General features: G+C 44.6%; 1 protein-coding gene across 2 annotated transcripts; it reads right to left on the bottom strand.

Moving 5' to 3' along the window:
* Positions 1-1538: 1538 nt before the first annotated feature.
* Positions 1539-16280, bottom strand: LOC135530801 (stonustoxin subunit beta-like). 2 transcript variants are annotated; one of them, XM_064958980.1, is made up of 4 exons: positions 15561-16280; positions 3771-3944; positions 3166-3212; positions 1539-2615 (listed from the first exon to the last, which is right to left on the bottom strand). In XM_064958980.1, the coding sequence occupies exons 3-4, from the start codon at positions 3185-3187 to the stop codon at positions 2092-2094; spliced, it is 546 nt and encodes a 181-aa protein (XP_064815052.1). In that variant the 5' UTR covers positions 3188-3212; positions 3771-3944; positions 15561-16280; the 3' UTR covers positions 1539-2091. The 2 variants fall into 2 exon arrangements, with proteins under 2 accessions (XP_064815052.1, XP_064815051.1); XM_064958979.1 differs by lacking the exons at positions 3771-3944; positions 15561-16280 and having other exon boundaries at positions 3166-3284.
* Positions 16281-18422: the final 2142 nt, after the last annotated feature.

An 18422-nucleotide genomic window follows, 5' to 3' on the forward strand; every position in this document is an offset into this window, starting at 1 on the left:
AAAGGGCAGAGAGAGAGAGAGAGCGGACAGAGCAGAGGGAGAGAGTGCAGAGGGAGAGCAGAGAACAGAGCGAAGAGAGAGCAGAGAGAAGAGCAGGATCAGAGAGAGAGGGATCAGAGAGGGAGAGAGAGCAGAGAGAGACAGCAGAGAGTAGGCTGAGAGTGCAGAGAGAGAGAGCAGAGTGAGAGAGAGAGGAGAGAGAGCAAGCAGAGAGCAAAGAGTGAGAGGGCAGAGAGAGAGCAGAAAGTAAGCAGATAGAGAGCAGAGTAAGTGAGAGAGGAGAGAACAGAGAGAGCAGAGGGAGATAGCGAGCAGGCTGAGAGAGCAGAGAGAGAGCGGAGAGCAGAGAGAGCATAGAGAGAGAGGAGAGAGCAGAGGGAAAGAGGCCAGAGTGCAGAGAGCAGGCTGAGAAAGCAAAGAGAGAGAGAGCAGAGAGGGCAGAGAAAGAGGGCAGAGAAAGAGGGCAGAGCAAAGAGAGCAGAGGAAAGAGAGAGAGAGAGAAGGGAGAGAGCAGAGGGAGTGAGAGCAGAGAACAGAGAGCAGAGGCAAAGAGAGAGCAGAGAACAGAGAGACAAGAGAGCAGAGAGAGCAGAGAACAGAAAGAGAGCAGCAGAGCAGAGCAGAGAGAGAACAGAGAGAGCAGAGAACAGAACAGAGAGAGCAGAGGGAGAGAGAGAGCAGAGAGCAGAGCAGCGAGAACAGAGGGATTGAGAGAGTAGAGAACAGAGAGCAGAGAGAGAGGGAGCAGAGAGCAGGCTGAGAAAGCAAAGAGAGTGAGAAAGAATAGAGCAAAGAGAGAGAGAGGAGAGGGAGTGAGAGCAGAGAACAGAGAGCAGGCTGAGAGTGCAGATAGAGTAGCGAGAGCAGAGAGAAGAGGACAGAGAGAGCAGAGAGAAGAGGACAGAGAGCAGAGAGAGCAGAGAGAAGAGTGCAGCGAGAGCAGAGAAGAGAGTGCAGAGAGCAGCAAGAGGGGGGCAGAGAGAGCAGAGAGAGCAGAGAGAAGTCTGTTGCTATAGTGACCCTGCATCACAACACTACGTTGCTATAGTGATCCTGCATCACAACACTATGTTGCTATAGTGATCCTGCATCACAACACTGTTGCTATAGTGACCCTGCATCACAACATTGTTGCTATAGTGACCCTGCATCACAACATTGTTGCTATAGTGACCCTGCATCACAACATTGTTGCTATAGTGACCCTGCATCACAACATTGTTGCTATAGTGACCCTGCATCTCAACACTCTGTTGCTATAGTAACCCTGCAGTACAACACTCTGTTGCTATAGTAATCCTGCATTACAACACTCTGTTGCTATAGTAACCCTGCATCACAACACTCTATTGCTATAGTAACCCTGCATTACAACACTGTTGTACTAATTGTACAATTTGTTTAATTCTATTCCACATATTTAATTGTTTCGTATTTCATTTCATATTTGTTTCATGTTTCAACCAGTCGCAGGTTAACGTCAACCTGACAGAGGAAACGTAAAATCAATAACTAAACTGTTTTCACAATCAACATGCTTTTCTTGTTTCAAGTATGTTTTATTATGAAAAGTACAATATATCCTTGTATACTTGTACAACTATGGAGCGTATGTCCATATATAATTATACAATTTGTTTTTCAACATAAAAGACAACAAATTATCACATTGGAATTTTAACGGTGTTATTGGAAGAGGTCCTCACAACTATAGGAAGACGCACATGTGTGTGTTTGTCCAGTGTGTGTGTGTGTATCTGTTTGTCCTGTGTGTGTGTTTGTCCTGTGTGTGTGTTTGTCCTGTGTGTGTGTGTGTGTCCAGTGTGTGTGTGTACCCACTGTTTGTGTGTGTTTGTTTGTCATGTGTGTGTGTGTTTGTTAGTCGTGTGTGTGTGTGTGTATTTGTTTGTACAGTGTGTGTGTGTGTGTGTGTGTGTGTGTCCAGTGTGTGTGTGAGTCCAGTGTGTTCAAGTCCAGTGTGTGTGTTTGTCCAGTGTGAGTGTGAGTGTGTGTCCAGCGTGTGTGTTTGTCCAGCATGCATCACTGACAGAGAGAATGTGTGTCCTGTGTGTGTGTGTGTGTGTCAAGTTATTATTTCAGGGACACTGAGGAGTCATAACAAACCCTAATCCCTGGATAGAGGGGCTCAGTGAATGTGGGGGTGAATGTGATCAGGTGGGACAGTGTGTCAGAGGAGGCTCTATAGAAGGACAGAGTGCCGGTTGGCCAGTCCAGATACACTCCTACTCTGTGGGGGCTGGAGGAGGGGACGTCTATGGTAGTGAGATTATTATTGTGACAGGCTCTGTATCTGTTGTCAGAGCAGAACAGACTCCAGGACTTGTCATTGTGTCCAAGCCAACAGTCATCACCCCCTCCTCTCCTGTTGATTCCTTTATATGTCACTCCTATAACAGCCCCCCCACTCCACTCTACCTCCCAGTAACAGCGCCCAGTCAGACCCTCTCTACACAGCACCTGTCCCCAGACCTCAAATCTCTCTGGGTGATCAGGATACGGCTGCTCCTCTCTCCTCCATGTCACCTTTCTGTTCTCCTCAGACAGAGAGAGGCGTCTGTTTACTGTGTTTGGGTCCAGTGTGAGATCACAGACATCTGATGGATGAAACCAGACACAATATTAGAAATCATCATCATTCACATTAGAATGTTAACTCACTTTTCACTAAATCATTTAATGTAGATGTTTCTAGGTATCAAAAGGAGAAGTTAAGGTAACTTGAGACTGTTGAATGATCATATGTTATACTGTATGGTAATATAAAACACACTTATTCCCATTAATTACACACACACACACACACACACACACACACACACACACACACACATTTCTTAAGTAACACGAACACGCCTTACACACACATTAATTACAAACACACACACAACTGTATGCATGAACCCAAACAAACACTTTTAAAATAACACATACACCGTTATACATGAACACAAATATGGTAGACGAACACGCCACACACACACATTGTCAAAGCAACTCTTTGTAAACTTTGGTGTCCCTGATTTCTGCTTCTGTAGAGCTGATATTTAATATGACCAAGTAAGTAATGATGGTGGTCTTTGACTTTGACTTAACTTGAATTAAGACTTATTCTTAGTCATATTCTTCACAGCAGTCAACACTCACATTTTCTAAGTCCAGGTTTCATTCTGTTCTCTCCACCATGTTCCACACTGTAGCAGTAAGCAGAAGAACAGACAGTCATTGAGGTATACACCTGAACTCACACACACACACACACACACACACACACACACACACACACTGGAGACAATCACACACTGGACACACACAGACAAACTGGACTCACACACACACACACACATAGCATATATCATGCAAATGTTTGTGTGTGTGTGTGTGTGTGTGTGAGTCCAGTTTGTCTGTGTGTGTCCAGTGTGTGATTGTGTCCAGTCTGTGTGTGTGTGTCCAGTGTGTGTTTGTGTGTGTCTGAGTGTTTGTGTGTGTGCCCTGTGTGTGAGTGTCCAGAGTGTGTGTCATTAAGTGAATTACGCACACACATTGGAAACACACACTGAACTCACACACACCAAACTCACTGAACACGGAACTCACAAATACACATAGGACACACACACAGGACACACACACATACCAGACACACACGCACACACTGGAGACACACATACTAGACAGACTGGACACACACTTAACCAGCCTGATAAGTCCAACATGTCTGATATGAACATTGACATAAACCCTCTACATACTTGAGTTTCTCCAGTCTGCAGTGTGGATCCTCCAGTCCAGCAGAGAGCAGTCTGACTCCTGAGTCTCCTGGGTGATTGTAGCTCAGGTCCAGCTCTCTCAGGTGTGAGGGGTTTGACCTCAGAGCTGAGACCAGAGAAGCACAGCCTTCCTCTGTGACTAGACAGCCTGACAGCCTGCAAAGAGTCAAATCATATTAAAACCACACTGCTATTCTTTGGTGGTGAAAATAGTGGCAGTATATTTTTTCAATATATTCAGATATATCAGTGTCCTGAAACCTGCCATATCTATTCATAAATTAATGTATCATTATTATAAATGACAAATGATCAAAGTATTGCCTGCAGATGTCACGCCCTGACCTTAGTTAACTTTGTTTTCTTTATTATTTTAGTTAGGTCAGCGTGTGACGAGGGCTTGTTTAGTTTTTGTACATCTATGGGGTTTGTCTAGTCAAGGTGTTTGTATGTCTATGGTTGCCTGGATTGGTTCTCAATCAGAGGCAGCTGTTTATCGTTGTCTCTGATTGGGAACCATATTTGGTTCCAAATAAACCATTCTTGGTTTATTTGTGGGTTGTTATTCTATGTTTAGTTGCCTGTTCTGACATATTGCTTCATGGTTCATTTTATTAGTATTTTTTTCTTCCTGTAAATAAAGAAGAATGTTACAACGACTGTGACATCAGATAGAAACATCTATAGAATGTTACAACGACTGTGACAGCAGATAGAAACATCTATAGTACAAATACAGTATTATAGTAGACTGACCAGACCAGTTTATAAAGCAGTATCAGTCAAAAGACAGACAGTGAGGAATCAGATTTAGATTGTATTGAGTATACAGTCCACACCATATCTATTTAGACAGTGAAGTATCAGATTTAGATTGTATTGAGTATACAGTCCACACCATATCTATTTAGACAGTGAGGAATCAGATTTAGATTGTATTGAGTATGCAGTCCACACCATATCTATTTAGACAGTGAGGAATCAGATTTAGATTGTATTGAGTATGCAGTCCACACCATATCTATTTAGACAGTGAGGAATCAGATTTAGATTGTATTGAGTAAACAGTCCACACCATATCTATTTAGACAGTGAGGTATCAGATTTAGATTGTATTGAGTATACAGTCCACACCATATCTATTTAGACAGTGAGGAATCAGATATAGATTGTATTGAGTATAAGGTCCACACCATATCTATTTTGACAGTGAAGCTAACATTTTAAATTTGGCTCTGTACTCCAACATTTTGGATTTCAGATCAAATGTTTCATATGAGGTGACAGTATATAATGTCACCTTTTATTTGAGGGTATATTAATACATATCTGGTTCAACGTTGAGAAACATTAAAGCCCTTTATGTATCTAGTCCTCCAGTGTGTGTTTGTCCAGTGTGTGTTTGTGTTTGTGTGACTACTCCTGGCTAGCGTTTCCATCCACTTAGCTTGAAGCTAGCCCGGCCAGAGCTCCTGTGCTACCACTGAAGCATACTCCTAGGCTACAATATCCGGACCCATGACCGGTCTATCGATGTCACCGCATGAAGAGGCATAACAGACTTAACCCCATCGCAACGTCCCCCAAAGGCTAACTTTCTAACTTTCTAGCCCTTGCTATCTGCTTGCTTGCTAATTCGGCCTGCTAACTGCTAGCTTGTTTAGCCCCGGGCCTGCTAACTGCTAGCTTGTTTAGCCCCGGTCTGCTAACTGCTAGCTTGTTTAGCCCCAGCCTGCTAACTGATAGCTTGTTTAGCCCCGGTCGGCTAACTGCTAGCTTGTTTAGCCACGGCCTACTAACTGTTAGCTTGTTAGCACAAGCTTGCAAACTGTCTGAATCGCCGCGTCCCCAGCCAGCCCAACCACTCACTGGACCCATATTTACTTTCAATCGATTTCGATATTTGATTTGATTATACCTTCCGGTAACCTGCCTCACCCAATGTGATACGGAATCGCTATTATTTTTTTAATTTTTAGAACACATTCAAGAACTTTCAGAAGCTAACCAGCTCACTGCTTCAAGAGGGCCACCACTGTTCCTGTTCCCAAGAAAGCTAAGGTAACTGAGCTAAACGACTACCGACTACCGCCCCATAACACTCACTTCCGTCATCATGAAGTGCTTTGAGAGACTTGTCAAAGACCATATCACCTCCACCCTACCTGACACCCTAGACAAACTCCAATTTGCTTACCGCCCAAATAGGTCCACAGACGATGCAATCTCAACCACACTGCACACTGCCCTAACCCATCTGGACAAGAGGAATACCTATGTGAGAATGTTGTTCATCGACTAAAGCTCGGCATTTAACACCATAGTTCCCTCCAAGCTCGTCATCAAGCTCGAGACCCTGGGTCTCGACCCCGCCCTGTGCAACTGGGTACTGGACTTCCTGACGGGCCGCCCCCAGGTGGTGAGGGTAGGCAACATCTCCACCCCGCTGATCCTCAACACTGGGGCCCCACAAGGGTGCGTTCTGAGCCCTCTCCTGTACTCCCTGTTCACCCACGACTGCGTGGCCACGCACGCATCCAACTCAATCATCAAGTTTGCGGATGACACAACAGTGGTAGGCTTGATTACCAACAACGACGAGACGGCCTACAGGGAGGAGGTGAGGGCCCTCGGAGTGTGGTGTCAGGAAAATAACCTCACACTCAACGTCAACAAAACTAAAGAGATGGTTGTGGACTTCAGGAAACAGCAGAGGGAACACCCCCTATCCACATCGATGGAACAGTAGTGGAGAGGGTAGTAAGTTTTAAGTTCCTCGGCATACACATCACAGACAACCTGAATTGGTCCACTCACACAGACAGCATCGCGAAGAAGGCGCAGCAGTGCCTCTTCAACCTCAGGAGGCTGAAGAAATTTGGCTTGTCACCAAAAGCACTCACAAACTTCTACAGAGGCACAATCGAGAGCATCCTGGCGGACTGTATCACCGCCTGGTACGCCAACTGCTCCGCCCACAACCGTAAGGCTCTCCAGAGGGTAGTGAGGTCTGCACAACGCATCACCGGGGCAATCTACCTGCCCTCCAGGACACCTACACCACCCGATGTTACAGGAAGGCCATAAAGATCATCAAGGACAACAACCACCCGAGCCACTGCCTGTTCACCCCGCTATAATCCAGAAGGCGAGGTCAGTACAGGTGCATCAAAGCTGGGACCGAGAAACTGAAAAACAGCTTCTATCTCAAGGCCATCAGACTGTTAAACAGCAACCACTAACATTGAGTGGCTGCTGCCAACACACTGACTCAACTCCAGCCACTTTAATAATGGGAATTGATGGGAAATTATGTAAAATATATCACTAGCCACTTTAAACAATGCTACCTAATATAATGTTTACATACCCTACATTATTCATCTCATATGTATACGTATACACTGTACTCTATATCATCTACTGCATCCTTGTGTAATACATGTATCACTAGCCACTAACTATGCCACTTTGTTTACATACTCATCTCATATGTATATACTGTACTCGATACCATCTACAGTATCTTGCCTATGCTGCTCTGTACCATCACTCATTCATATATCTTTATGTACATATTCTTTATCCCCTTAGACTGTGTATAAGACAGTAGTTTGGAATTGTTAGTTAGATTACTTGTTGGTTATTACTGCATTGTCAGAACTAGAAGCACAAGCATTTCGCTACATTCGCATTAACATCTGCTAACCATGTGTGTGTGACAAATAAAATTAGATTAGATTTTTGATTTGATAACTAGCTGTAAGTTATTTAGTCATTCTGCACAGCCAGACAGTATTTTTTTTTTTGCCTGGATAATACTCGCCAGTCTCGCTTCCCTGTCCCATCCACCGCTGCCCCCTGGACACTGTGATCACTTGGCTACATAGCTGATGCATGCTGGATTGTCCATTAATCACGGTACTCCATTCTGTTTGTTTCTGTTTTATCTGACGGCCCCAGCCGCACTCAGGCTCTGTGTGTAGTTAATACGACCCTCTCTGCCAAGTCAACGCTATTTTACCTGCTGTTGTTGTGCTAGCTGATTAGCTGTTGTCTCACGTACTGTTTTAGCTACTGTTTTAGCTAGCTCTCCCATTCAACACCTGTAATTACTGTATGCCTCGCTGTATGTCTCTCTCAAATGTCAATGTGACTTGTATACTGTTGTTCAGGTTAGTTATCATTGTTTTAGTTTACAATGGAGCCCCTAGTTCCACTCTTCATACCTCTGATACCTCCTTTGTCCCACCTCCCACACATGCGGTGACCTCACCCATTACAACCAGCACGTCCAGAGATACAACCTCTCTTATCATCACGCAGTGCCTGGGCTTACCTCCGCTGTACCCGCACCCCACCATACCCCTGTCTGCGCATTATGCCCTGAATATATTCTACCATGCCCGAAATCTGCTCCTTTTATTCTTTGTCCCCAACGCTCTAGGCGACCAGTTTTGATAGCCTTTAGCGGCACCCTCATACTACTCCTCCTCTGTTCCGCGGGTGATGTGGAGGTAAACCCAGGCCCTGCATGTCCCCAGGCACCCTCATTTGTTGACTTCTGTGATCGAAAAAGCCTTGGTTTCATGCATGTCAACGTCAGAAGCCTCCTCCCTAAGTTTGTTTTACTCACTGCTTTAGCACACTCTGCTAACCCTGATGTCCTTGCCGTGTCTGAATCCTGGCTCAGGAAGGCCACCAAAAATTCTGAGATTTCCATACCCAACTATAACATTTTCCGTCAAGATAGAACTGCCAAAGGGGAGGAGTTGCAGTCTACTGCAGAGATAGCCTGCAAAGTAATGTCATACTTTCCAGCTCCATACCCAAACAGTTCAAACTACTAATTTTAAAAATGACTCTCCAGAAATAAGTCTCTCACTGTTGCCGCCTGCTACCGACCCCCCCTCAGCTCCCAGCTGTGCCCTGGACACCATTTGTGAATTGATCGCCCCCCATATAGTTTCAGAGTTTGTTCTGTTAGGTGACCTAAACAGGGATATGCTTAACACCCCGGCAGTCCTACAATCTAAGCTAGATGCCCTCAATCTCACACAAATCATCAAGGAACCCACCAGGTACAACCCTAAATCTGTAAACAAGGGCACCCTCATAGACGTCATCCTGACCAACTGGCCCTCCAAATACACCTCTGCTGTCTTCAACCAGGATCTCAGCAATCACTGCCTCGTTGCCTGTATCCGCTGCGGATCCGCAGTCAAACGACCACCCCTCATCACTGTCAAATGCTCCCTAAAACATTTCTGTGAGCAGGCCTTTCTAATCCACCTGGCCCGGGTATCCTGGAAGGATATTGACCTCATCCCGTCAGTTGAGGATGCCTGGTCAATCTTTAAAAGTAACTTCCTCACCATTTTAGATAAGCATGCTCCGTTCAAAAAATGCAGAACTAAGAACAGATATAGCCCTTGGTTCACTCCAGACCTGACTGCCCTTGACCAGTACAAAAACATCCTGTGGCAGACTACAATAGCATTGAATAGTCCCCGCTGTAACGGCGTTCTTCGTTTGTCGAAAGAGAGTCAGACTGAAATGCAGCGTGTTGGTTACTCATGTTTTTTAATGAAACAAATGACGATTACATGAAAATACTGAGACAAATACAAAACAACAAAACGGAACGTGAAACCTAAGTACAGCCTATCTGGTGAAACTACACAGAGACAGGAACAATCACCCACGAAATACACAGTGAAACCCAGGCTACCTAAATACGGTTCCCTATCAGAGACAACAAGAATCACCTGACTGATTGAGAACCGCCTCAGGCAGCCAAACCTAAACTAAACACACCCCTAATCAACCACAATCCCAATGCCTACAAAAACCCCAATACGACAACACAATAACATAAACCCATGTCACACCCTGACCTGACCAACTAATTAACTAAAACACAAAATACTAAGACCAAGGCGTGACACCCGCGATATGCAACTGTTCAGGGAAGTCAGGAACAAATACACGCAGTCAGTCAGGAAAGCAAAGGCCAGCTTCTTCAGGCAGAAATTTGCATCCTGTAGCTCTAACTCCAAAAATTTCTGGGACACTGTGAAGTCCATGGAGAACAAGAGCCCCTCCTCCCAGCTGCCCACTGCACTGAGGCTAGGTAACACGGTCACCACTGATAAATCAATTATTATCGAAAACTTCAACAAGCATTTCTCAACGGCTGGCCATGCCTTCCTCCTGGCTACTCCAACCTCGGCCAACAGCTCCACCCCCCCCCACCCCCCCTGAGCTACTCGCCAAAGCCTCTCCAGGTTCTCCTTTACCCAAATCCAGATAGCAGATGTTCTGACAGAGCTGCAAAACCTGGACCCGTACAAATCAGCTGGGCTTGACAATCTGGACCCTCTATTTCTGAAACTATCCGCCGCCATTGTCACAACCCCTATTACCAGCCTGTTCAACCTCTTTCGTATATCTGAGATCCCCAAGGATTGAAAGCTGCCGCAGTCATCCCCCTCTTCAAAGGGGGAGACACCCTGGACACAAACTGTTACAGACCTATATCCATCCTGCCCTGCCTATCTAAGGTCTTCGAAAGCCAAGTCAACAAACAGGTCACTGACCATCTCGAATCCCACCGTACCTTCTCCGCTGTGCAGTCTGGTTTCCGAGCCGGTCACGGGTGCACCTCAGCCACGCTCAAGGTACTAAACAATATCATAACTGCCATCGATAAAAGACAGAACTGTGCAGCCGGTCTTCATCGACCTTGCCAAGGCTTTCGACTCTGTCAATCACCATATTATTATCAGCAGACTCAGTAGCCTCGGTTTTTCTGATGACTGCCTTGCCTGGTTCACCAACTACTTTGCAGACAGAGTTCAGTGTGTCAAATTGGAGGGTGTAGTGGCTTCCTTTCGTCTTTACCATAGCCACTGCCCAAGCCTGAAGCGGGGTTGTTTGGTACGCAAACAGTGCACACTCAAGGTTTCCAAACGGCCAAACATTCAATGACATCCAGGGATATGGTGCAACACAAATGTTTATTCTTCTTATATCTAACAAATAAATGATTCTCCAATCAACTTAATGCATAGAATACTTGATATGGAAAATACATATTATGACCTGTCTGTATGGTCAAAAAACTATACCGCTCCCGTCTAGCAAGGACTCCCTCTCCCGAAGGCCCAACTTCCTGCCTTTATCCTAACACACTTACCACAAACACAAACAACAAATGAATATATCTCAATCAGGTAAATATAAATCATAAAAGGTACGTACCTAATATTTCATAATTTACATTAATATTTAATATATTTACACAAATGTACATGGAGCTCCGTATGTTCAGTCTTTTATACAAATATGTCCAAATCGGCTCTAACAGAGAGCATGCTGGGCATACAGACACGTCATAATATGTATTTTCCATATTCCATATCTATTTTCCAGAGCTAGTAGAGCTGCTCGTTCTGCCTCAGCTTTTAGGCGTGCGGAGGACACTGAGGAAGCAGTCTTACTTTGTTTTTCTTGATGTTTTTGACACATTGGAAATGCTGTCGTGTGGCTCAATGAGCGTTTGTGGCTCGATTTCAGCTTTTTTCCATATTTCCACCTCTTTCAGGAAATGTTCATAAGTTCTCATTCCGAGTTGATAATAGTTAATGCTCTCCTGTTTGTATTCCTCCTCTGACCAGCTCTAGCACAGAATCATGAGCATTCTTAACATCATTGAGAACAGCATGAAATGCTTCAAGACTCTCATCCACAGTTTCAATGTTTCCTCCATCAACAAGGACTTTTATTTCATTCATTTTGCGTGTACACACTCCAAGTTTGACTCTCCGGGCTGCATAGAGTGAATTTAGATGCTCCTCTGCCCTCTCCAGTGGAGTCTTATTTGGGATCTCATCCTCCATCATTCACTTTTAGTTCACTCAATTTACAATGACACAGTTGTTGGATTTTGATTGTTAATTGTTTACTCCATGTGTAACTCTGTGTTGTCTGTTCACACTGCTATGCTTTATCTTGGCCAGGTCGCAGTTGCAAATGAGAACTTGTTCTCAACTAGTCTACCTGGTTAAATAAAGGTGTTCTCAACTAGTCTACCTGGTTAAATAAAGGTGTTCTCAACTAGTCTACCTGGTTAAATAAAGGTGTTCTCAACTAGTCTACCTGGTTAAATAAAGGTGTTCTCAACTAGCCTACCTAAACCTAGTCTACCTGGTTAAATAAAGGTGTTCTCAACTAGTCTACCTGGTTAAATCAAAAGGTTAAATGTTCTCAACTAGTCTACCTGGTTAAATAAAGGTGTTCTCAACTAGTCTACCTGGTTAAATCAAAAGGTGTTCTCAACTAGTCTACCTGGTTAAATAAAGGTGTTCTCAACTAGTCTACCTGGTTAAATAAAGGTGTTCTCAACTAGTCTACTAAAAGTCTACCTGGTTAAATAAAGGTGTTCTCTAGTCTACCTGGTTAAATAAAGGTGTTCTCAACTAGTCTACCTGGTTAAATAAAGGTGTTCTCAACTAGTCTACCTGGTTAAATAAAGGTGTTCTCAACTAGCCTACCTGGTTAAATAAAGGTGTTCTCAACTAGTCTACCTGGTTAAATAAAGGTGTTCTCAACTAGTCTACCTGGTTAAATAAAGGTGTTCTCAACTAGCCTACCTGGTTAAATAAAGGTGTTCTCAACTAACCTGGTTAAATAAAGGTGTTCTCAACTAGTCTACCTGGTTAAATAAAGGTGTTCTCAACTAGTCTACCTGGTTAAATAAAGGTGTTCTCAACTAGCCTACCTGGTTAAATAAAGGTGTTCTCAACTAGTCTACCTGGTTTAAATAAAGGTGTTCTCAACTAGTCTACCTGGTTAAATAAAGGTGTTCTCTAACTAAAGTTCTCAACTAGTCTACCTGGTTAAATAAAGGTGTTCTACCTGGTTAAATAAAGGTGTTCTCAACTAGTCTACCTGGTTAAATAAAGGTGTTCTCAACTAGCCTACCTGGTTAAATAAAGGTGTTCTCAACTAAAGTTCTCAACCTACCTGGTTAAATAAAGGTGTTCTCAGGTGTCTACCTGGTTAAATAAAGGTGTTCTCAACTAGCCTACCTGGTTAAATAAAGGTGTTCTCAACTAGCCTACCTGGTTAAATAAAGGTGTTCTCAACTAGTCTACCTGGTTAAATAAAGGTGTTCTCAACTAGTCTACCTGGTTAAATAAAGGTGTTCTCAACTAGCCTACCAGGTGTTCTCAACTAGCCTACCTAGTCTACCTGGTTCAATAAAGGTGTTCTCAACTAGCCTACCTGGTTCAATAAAGGTGTTCTCAACTAGTCTACCTGGTTAAATAAAGGTGAAAAAACAGGTTTTTTTGAAGAAGTCATAAGTATTCATAAGCACTCTGACACTTAAAGTAAATGAAATTAGTCAAAAGTATATTTGGTCCCATATTCCTTGAACACAATGACTACATCAAGCCCATGACTGAGAAAGATCATGAATGAATCATGAATAATAATGAGTGAGAAAGTTACAGAGGCCACAACAAAGCATGCTAACCTCTCACCATTACCAATAACAGAGACTACAACAAAACATGCTAACCTCTCACCATTACCAATAACAGAGACTACAACAAAACATGCTAACCTCTCACCATTACCAATATCAGAGACTACAACAAAACATGCTAACCTCTCACCATTACCAATAACAGAGGCTACAACAAAACATGCTAACCTCTCACCATTACCAATAACAGAGGCCACAACAAAACATGCTAACCTCTCACCATTACCAATAACAGAGGCCACAACAAAACATACTAACCTCTCACCGTTACCAATAACAGAGGCTACAACAAAGCATGCTAACCTCTCACCATTACCAATAACAGAGGCTACAACAAAACATGCTAACCTCTCACCATTACCAATAACAGAATCTACAACAAAACATGCTAACCTCTCACCGTTACCAATAACAGAGGCTACAACAAAACATACTAACCTCTCACCATTACCAATATATGTGAATATGTCCAAATAATTAAGACCTCTTCAAATGGTAGACTACTAGAGAACTACAGGGCCTTGCAGAGGTATTCATCTCCTTTGGCGGTGTTCCTATTTGGTTGCATTACAACATGTCATTTAAGTAGATCATATTTGGATTTCATGTAATGGACAAACACAAAATAGTCCGAATTGGTCAAGAGAAATAAAATAAAAATAACTTCTTTAAAAAAATACAATTAAAAACAGAAAAGTGGTATGTGCATATGTATTCACCCCTTTGCTATGAAGCCCCTAAATAAGATCTGGTGCAACCAATTACCTTCAGAAGTCAGATAATTAGTTAAATAAAGTCCACCTGTGTGCAATCTAAGTGTGACATGATCTGTCACATGATCTCAGTATATATACACCTGTTCTGAAAGGCCCCAGAGTCTACAACACCACCAAGCAAGCGGCACCATGAAGACCACAGAGCTCTCCAAACAGGTCAGGGACAGAGTTGTGGAGAAGTTCAGATCAGGGTTGGGTTATAAAAAAATATCTGACATTTTGAAAATCCCACGGAGCACCATTAAATCCATTATTAAAAAATGGAAAGAATTTGGCACCACAACAAACCTGCCAAGAGAGGGCCGCCCACCAAAACTCTCTGACCAGGCAAGGAGGGCATTAATCAGATTGGCAACAAAGAGACCAAAGATAACCCTGAAGGAGCTGCAAAGCTCCACAACGGAGATTGGACTATCTGTCCACAGGACCACTTTAAGCCGTACACTCCACAGAGCTGGGCTTTACGGAAGTGTGGCCCAAAAAAATACATTGCTTTAAAGAAAAAAATAAGCAAACACGTTTGGCGTTTGCCAAAAGGCATGGGTGAGACTCTCTAAACATATGGAAGAAAGTACTCTGGTCAGATGAGACTAAAATTGAAAATGCTATGTCTGGCGCAAACCCAACACCTCTCATCACCCCGATAACACCTTCCCCACAGTGAAGCATGGTGGTGGCAGCATCATGCTGTGGGGATGTTTTTCATCGGCAGGGACTGGGAAACTGGTTCGAATTGAAGGAATGATGGATGGCACTAAATACAGGGACATTCTTGAGGGAAACCTGTTTCAGTCTTCCAGAGATTTTGAGACTGCTAAAGCAACACTTGCTGTACACCAGCGGAACCCATCCAACTTGAAGGAGCTGGAGCAGTTTTGCCTTGAAAAATGGTCAAACATCCCAGTGGCTAAATGTGCCAAGCTTATAGAGACATACCCCAAGAGACTTGCAGCTGTAATTGCTGCAAAAGGTGGATCTACAAAGTATTGACATTGGGGGGGTGAATAGTTAGTGGATGAACACACAAGTTATTTTCTTTTGTACATATTGGGTTGTTTAACAACAAAACATATTTTGCATCTTCAAAGTGGTAGGCATGTTGTGTAAATCAACTGATACAAACCCCCAAAACATGTATTTTAAATACAGGTTTTTAGGCAGAAAAATAGGAAAAATACCAAGGGGCGTGAAAACCTTTGCAAGCCACTGTACAAACATAAAATGATTTAACAAACATAAATATGTATGTGAAATGTGACATTCTGTACTGTCATCTAATACGAAACATTCTGTCTCAAATCCAAAATGCTGGAGCAGAGCACCACATGTAAAACTGTAAGCTTCACTGTCCAAACACATATGGTGTGGACTATGTGTGTCTGGTAAACACATGTGGATCTGGTGAACAGTTATCACTTGTTGACCAACTACATGAATACTGACCACAGAGTCTCCAGTTTACAGTGGGGATTCCCCAGTCCAGCAGAGAGCAGCTTCACTCCTGAATCCTTCAGGTCATTGTTACTCAGGTCCAGCTCTCTCAGGTGTGAGGGGTTTGACCTCAGAGCTGAGACCAGAGAAGCACAGCCTTCCTCTGTGACTCCACAGCCTGACAGCCTGACAAAGAGAACATCATGACTTCACAAACACACTGTTAATTTAACACCAGTAGTGTAGAAGGACAATGGAATATGCATTTAGTTAATTCTCCCAAACAACATATATATTCATCTTCCGTCTCCTAGAACTGTTTGGTCATATTTGTCACGGTTCATGAATCCACTGCCTCCGTCTCTCTTTCTCGCTCTCTCTCTCTCTCTCTCTCTCTCTCTCCAGTGTTTGTGTGGGCGTGGTTTCCCAATCTCGGCCTGATTGTCTGCGCCAGCTGGAACCACTTATCTTCCCTTTATATGTTCTGTTACCAGTGTTTCTTGTTGTCAGATCGTTGTTTCTTCTCTGAGGTTGTGTCGTGTGTCCGTGCTCTTCTCTTGTGTGGATTATCTGCTGTGCTCCTTCCTACTCATCTGGACACACTCCCTGGTTTTCTCAGCACGTTATGATCGGAAGATGCGCCCGAGTTCCTGGGTCGGATTCCTTCTGAGTACAGTCTGTCTGTCATGTTGCTGCTGTGAACTACATTCATTAAAACCATCGTTGCTTGCATCTTGCATCCGCCTCTGTGTTGTAACAGAACGATCTGACCAGACCATGGATGCAGCGAGTTCAACGAGTCTGACCGAATTCCTTTCCCGCAGTATCACGAGAATGGATCAACAAGAGGAGAACATCTCCAGCACAGGTCGGGCAGTACAAGCCCTTTCGACGCAGGTATCCCAGCTGACCCAACAATTGCAACATCTGAGGGGTTCCGCTGCGCCACCTACACCGGCAGTTCAACCCGCCCCGCCAGAGCCGGATTCCCAGCTAGAGCCACGGCTACCGACACCAGAGGGTTATTCAGGTGATCCTGACTATTGCAGAGCCTTTCTTACGAGATGTTCCATGCATTTCTCGTTGCAGCCACGGACCTTCAACCGTGAACAGTCTAAGGTAGCATTCGTACTCACACTGCTATCAGGCAAAGCGTCTCTCTGGGGAACGGCGGTGTGGGCGAACCAGGACCTATGCTGCACCTCTTTCCAGACACTCTCCGAGGAGATGAGAAGGGTCTTCGATCGGGCCGTGGCGGGTAGGAGACGGCCAGACTACTCGCTGACCTTCGCCAAGGAGACCATTCAGTATCGGAATACTCCATTCAATTCCGCACTCTGGCCGCTGAGTGTCAGTGGAACGAGGAGGCGCAGTGGGACATGTTCCTGCATGGGCTGGAGGACCGGATCCAGAAGGAGATTTATGTTCTGGACCTTCCCAGGAGTTTAAATGGACTAGTGGAACTAGCCCTGAGTGTCGACGCTCGTCTGAGTCGTATTGGCCGCCGAGCATGCCCTAACAGACCGTATAACGACACGGAGGGCTGGCATGCCAGCGTCGGGAACACGGCCAGTTCAGCCTCCGCTCACGAACCCATGCAGCTGGGGAGAGCTCGCCTCTCCCGGGAAGAGAGGGAGAGGCGGAGATCCCAAGGACTCTGTCTCTACTGTGGTAGAGCGGGCCACTTTATCCACTCCTGCCCGGTAAAAGATCAGGCCCGGTAGTAAACATGAGGCTACTATCGGGTGGTGTCACCACAGAGAAGACCTCATCATCTACTCTCCTCCCGGTAAGACTAAGATGGGCCACCCACACGCACGACACCCAAGCCTTACTGGACTCAGGAGCAGAGGGTAATTTCATGGACTTCAAGCTCGCTCACAAACTCCAGATCCCTATCACCTCACTCACGCACAAGATATCCGTCAACGCTCTCAATGGTCAAGAACTCCCCAACATTTCTCACACCACTGAACCTATCACACTCATCACTTCTGGCAATCACACTGAGACACTATCATTCCTACTCATGGACTCACCCCTTGCACCATTAGTTCTCGGCCACCCTTGGCTCACCCAACACAACCCCAGAGTTGACTGGGGTCATAACTCTATATCCATGTGGAGTAACAAGTGTCTTGAGTCCTGTTTAGTGTCTGCTTGTTCGTCTGTGTCTGATTCTGTGTTTCTAGAGGAGGCAGTGGATTTGTCTAACGTGCCCGTTGAATACCTCGACCTGAAGGAGGTGTTCAGTAAGTCCCGTGCTGCTTCCCTTCCTCCGCATCGTCCCTATGACTGTGCAATAGAATTATTGCCAGGTGAGTCTCCGCCTAAAGGCAAGTTATATTCACTTTCTGTTCCTGAGAGGGAGGCTATGGAGAGATACATCTCTGGTTCTCTGGCATCTAAATTCATTCGTCCTTCCTCTTCTCCAGCGGGGCGGGGTTCTTCTTTGTGGGGAAGAAGGACGGATCTCTGCGTCCTTGCATTGATTACCGTGGGTTGAATAACATCACAGTGAAGAATACCTATCCCTTACCGTTGATGTCCTCCGCCTTTGAAAGGTTACAGGGAGCATCCGTGTTCACTAAGTTGGATTTACGTAATGCATATCATTTGGTTCGCATAAGGGAGGGGGACGAATGGAAGACGCGTTTAACACCCCCAGAGGGCACTTCGAATATTTGGTCATGCCTTTTGGGCTATCCAACTCCCCAGCGGTTTTCCAGGCACTCGTCAATGACGTGCTGAGAGATATGATTGATCAGTTCATATATGTTTACCTGGATGACATACTGATTTTTTCTTCTTCTCTCCAGGAACACGCTCAACACGTCAGACGAGTGCTTCAAAGGTTGTTGGAGAATGGACTTT

Source organism: Oncorhynchus masou, unplaced genomic scaffold (assembly GCF_036934945.1).
Source record: "Oncorhynchus masou masou isolate Uvic2021 unplaced genomic scaffold, UVic_Omas_1.1 unplaced_scaffold_1425, whole genome shotgun sequence".
In the NCBI taxonomy this organism is placed as follows: Eukaryota; Metazoa; Chordata; class Actinopteri; order Salmoniformes; family Salmonidae; genus Oncorhynchus; species Oncorhynchus masou.